Source organism: Budorcas taxicolor, chromosome 25 (assembly GCF_023091745.1).
Source record: "Budorcas taxicolor isolate Tak-1 chromosome 25, Takin1.1, whole genome shotgun sequence".
Taxonomy (NCBI): domain Eukaryota; kingdom Metazoa; phylum Chordata; class Mammalia; order Artiodactyla; family Bovidae; genus Budorcas; species Budorcas taxicolor.
The window spans coordinates 37,368,265-37,371,676 of NC_068934.1; the positions used below are offsets into that span (position 1 = coordinate 37,368,265).

Consider the following 3,412-nt stretch of genomic DNA (forward strand, 5'->3'; position numbering starts at 1 on the left):
GCCCCCCTCCCCAGCCCCGCGGCGCCCTTGGCCGGGCCAGCTCCATCAGACAGAATCCCTGGATAACTCCCGCGCAATAATGTTTGAGAAGCACTGCTTTAACTCACTTCTTTTCTGAAAAGAATTCACTGAGTCACACGGGGGGCTTTAACATGCAGATAGATTCCTTAGCCTCCCTTAGACTAAGAGCCAGGATATCTACATTTGGACATCCTGGCCCTGGGGAAGCTACTACGCGCGATCGTTCCCAGCCCCTGCCTCCCCGGGGAGAACGGAATGGTTCTGAGCCGGGCGATTCGGGTCCGCGCCTCCTACCCCGAGGTGGTGCTCAGCGCCCGGTTCAGGGGGCCCCGCTCGTCCTGAGACAGGGTGCGGTCCCTCTGCGGGGGAGCCGCGCGGTCGCCCCGCAGCCAGTCGAGCAGGCGCGCGGGCCAGAGCGCAGGCAGGCGGTAGCCGCTGCTATCGGAGATGGAGGAAGCGGAGGCGTTGGTGGAGGAGGCGCGGCGGCGCCGGCGATTACTGCCCCCGGCGGCCAGGTCGCTGTCGTCCACCAGCACGCTCTCCAGCACGCTCCGCAGAGAGCGCCGCAGCTTGCGCAGCACGTCGGGGCAGGTGAACACGTAGAGCAGCGGGTTGATCACGCTGTTGATGAAGGCCAGGCTGGTGACGAAGGGCAGCCCGCGCCACACGAGCGGCCGCAGCGACGGGTTCGCGTGCGCCCGCGCCTCCATCACGCTGAACACGTGGTAGGGGCCCCAGCAGAGCGCAAAGGCCGCCACCACGGCCGCCACCAAGCGCACGAAGCGGCTGGACCGCCGGCGGCCGCGGTGGCGCAACTGCGCGCTCACAGCCAAGTGGCTCGAGGCGATGATGGCCAGCGGCACGGCGAAGGCCAGCAGGAACTTACTAACGGCCAGGGCCGTCTGGCGCGAGTCGCACGTGGCGTTGCGGTCCGGCCCAGGGCTCAGAAGCAGCACGTTGTAGTAGCACATGATGCGCCCGTCCAGCCGCGGGATGGTGTCCCGGAACACGAAGTAGGGCACGGTGTTGATCACGGCCAGGACCCAGAGCGCCAGGCAGACCTTGTGGGCCGCAGCCACCGTGCGGTGGTTCTGCGCCCACACAGGCCGTACCACCTGCAGGCAGCGGTCCAGGCTGATGGCGCTGAGCAGGAAGCCGCTGGCAAACATGTTGAGGAAGAAGATGGAGGAGTGTAGCTTGCAGAAGGTGGTGCCCAGCTTCCAGGAGTGGCCCACGGCCAGGAAGTAGGTGAAGAAGGGCAGGGAGGCGGTAGCCAGCAGGTCGGACAGGGCCAGGTGCAGCACCCAGGTGGTGACCACGGTCTGTCGCATGCGGCACCCCACCACGAAGAGAATGAGTCCGTTCTCCACCAGGCCCAGCAGCGAGGCCAGCCCGTGCAGCAGCACAGACGCATGGTCCATGTAGCGGATGCTGGAATTGCTGTGGCTTTGGAGGCGGCTCATCTGCTCCAGGAGGGGACAGAGCGGCTTCGTCGTGACATTGGCCAACATGATGGGCTCTGCGGCAGAGAGGAAGAGGCGCTGTAGGGGGGAAGGGGGGCAGTTCTGGGCAACGGGGGACCCTGGCCAGGATATGGGACTGTGTCTAGGTTATAGGGTTGTTGGGAGAATTAAATGAATTAATAAATATACAAGCATTTCAGGGGCTGCCCTGGTGGCTCAGTGGTAAAGAACCCACCTACCATTGGGAGACATGGTTTCAATCCCTGGGGTGGGAAGATTCCCTGGAGAAGGAAATGGCAACCCACTTCGGTATTCTTGCCTGGGAAATCCCATGCACAGAGGAGCCTGGTTGGTCCATGGGGTTGCAAAAGAGTTGGACACGACTTAGCGACTAAACTACAGCAACAACCATTATAGGCATTTCAAACAAGAGTAAGCACAAAGTAAGCATTATATCAATGGCATGATTAAGTAGATAGCCTAAGATCAATTGGAGAAATAGGTACCAAGGTCAGGCCAGGCGGGACTCCCTTTTCCCAATCCCTAGAGCACTGGGGCGTGAGTTAGGCTCCCCTAAAGGGCAGGAGGATTCAACTGGGCTGGGGGACGGGAAGGGAAGGAGTCTGTGCCTTTAAGGGGTGCCTTCCCTCCACCCACCCCCAGCACCCCCCCAGACCTTGCCTCCCTGCAGATCTTCCTGCAGCCCTTCACTCCTACAGTGGTGGCTGGTTGGGTGTGTGGCTGCAAACAGTGGTAGCGCCGCCCCCCGCCTTGATAGTTGAAGAGGAAATAAGATAAGAGCAGGGAGAGAGCTGGGCAGGAGGAACTACCAGATTTGGGCTCTGGAGGCCCAGTAGGGCCAAAAGACCTCTCCCCTGCCCAGGGGCGGCCACAGGCACTCTGCCAGTTCCAGGAAACCCAGCCTGATTCATTCATTTATTCACTCACTTACACACTCATTCAACAGCTCTTTATTGATCAACTACTTAGGTAAGTGCTGAAGAAGCCAGCCTCTGGCCAGATGTGCAGACATCCCCGAAGTGCAGACCCACAGCCTCATCAAGAATCCAGGACCACCCAAAGTGGAGCCAGTGGAGATCAGTGAGGGCAGAGAGGTTGGGGTGGGAGGCTACCTGCAGGAAGTCAGCAGGGTAGCAGGGGGCGGGAACTTGGATCGTCCTGGGCCCCCACAACATGCTAGGAGCCATGGTAGGTCCTTTATGTAGGTGTTCTCCTGCTCACGGCTCTAGAAAAAAGGGGCTGGTACTTCTCTCCACCCCATTTTGCAGATGAGGAAACTGAGACTCAAGTGTTTCCATCACTTGCCCAAAATTTCCTGAATAACACAAGCAGGTGGAGAAACAAGAGTTTAGCACTCGATCTTCTCTTTCCTCTGCCTCTGAGCTCTAAGCATGAGGTGATGGAGGGAAAGAAGGAAAAGCAAGGCAGGGTCAGGGGGAGTGGTCTTCACTATCCATCTTTCCACAGGAGACACTTTTGGCCACGATGAGAAAATCCACACCCTTCTTTGGGGACCACGGTCCTTCATAGGATGAGGGCCCAGGATATCAAACTAGAATTTCCTTGACAGGTGAGGCACTTGGAGCTGGGGACCTGCAGGTATGGAGGAGGGGAGCTGTTGTCCCCGTGTGCTCCCTAGAATGCTAGAATTTCCCAAGTTCTAGAGTCTGCAGAGCAATTACACTCACAATGACCCTGTGAGACCCGATTTTTCAGAAGAGGAATCAGAGGTTCAGAGAAGTGCAAGATCTTACCCAGTGTCCCTCAGCTGCTGGGGAAGGGGGGCTGCAGGAACTCCACTCTCAGCAAAGACACACATGCCAGCCCCTCCCTGTGCTGAAACGTTCCCTTTAGCCCCATCTAAGTCCCCCGAGGATGCTGCGAAAGCATGTCCTGCTGTGCCCTGG

The 3,412-nt window shown here is 59.0% G+C and overlaps 1 protein-coding gene across 1 annotated transcript; it reads right to left on the minus strand.

Moving 5' to 3' along the window:
* Positions 1-311: 311 nt before the first annotated feature.
* Positions 312-1,535, minus strand: PTGDR2 (prostaglandin D2 receptor 2). The gene has a single exon (XM_052662517.1). The coding sequence runs from the start codon at positions 1,530-1,532 to the stop codon at positions 312-314; it is 1,221 nt and encodes a 406-aa protein (XP_052518477.1). The 5' UTR covers positions 1,533-1,535.
* Between the last annotated feature and the right edge of the window lie 1,877 nt (positions 1,536-3,412).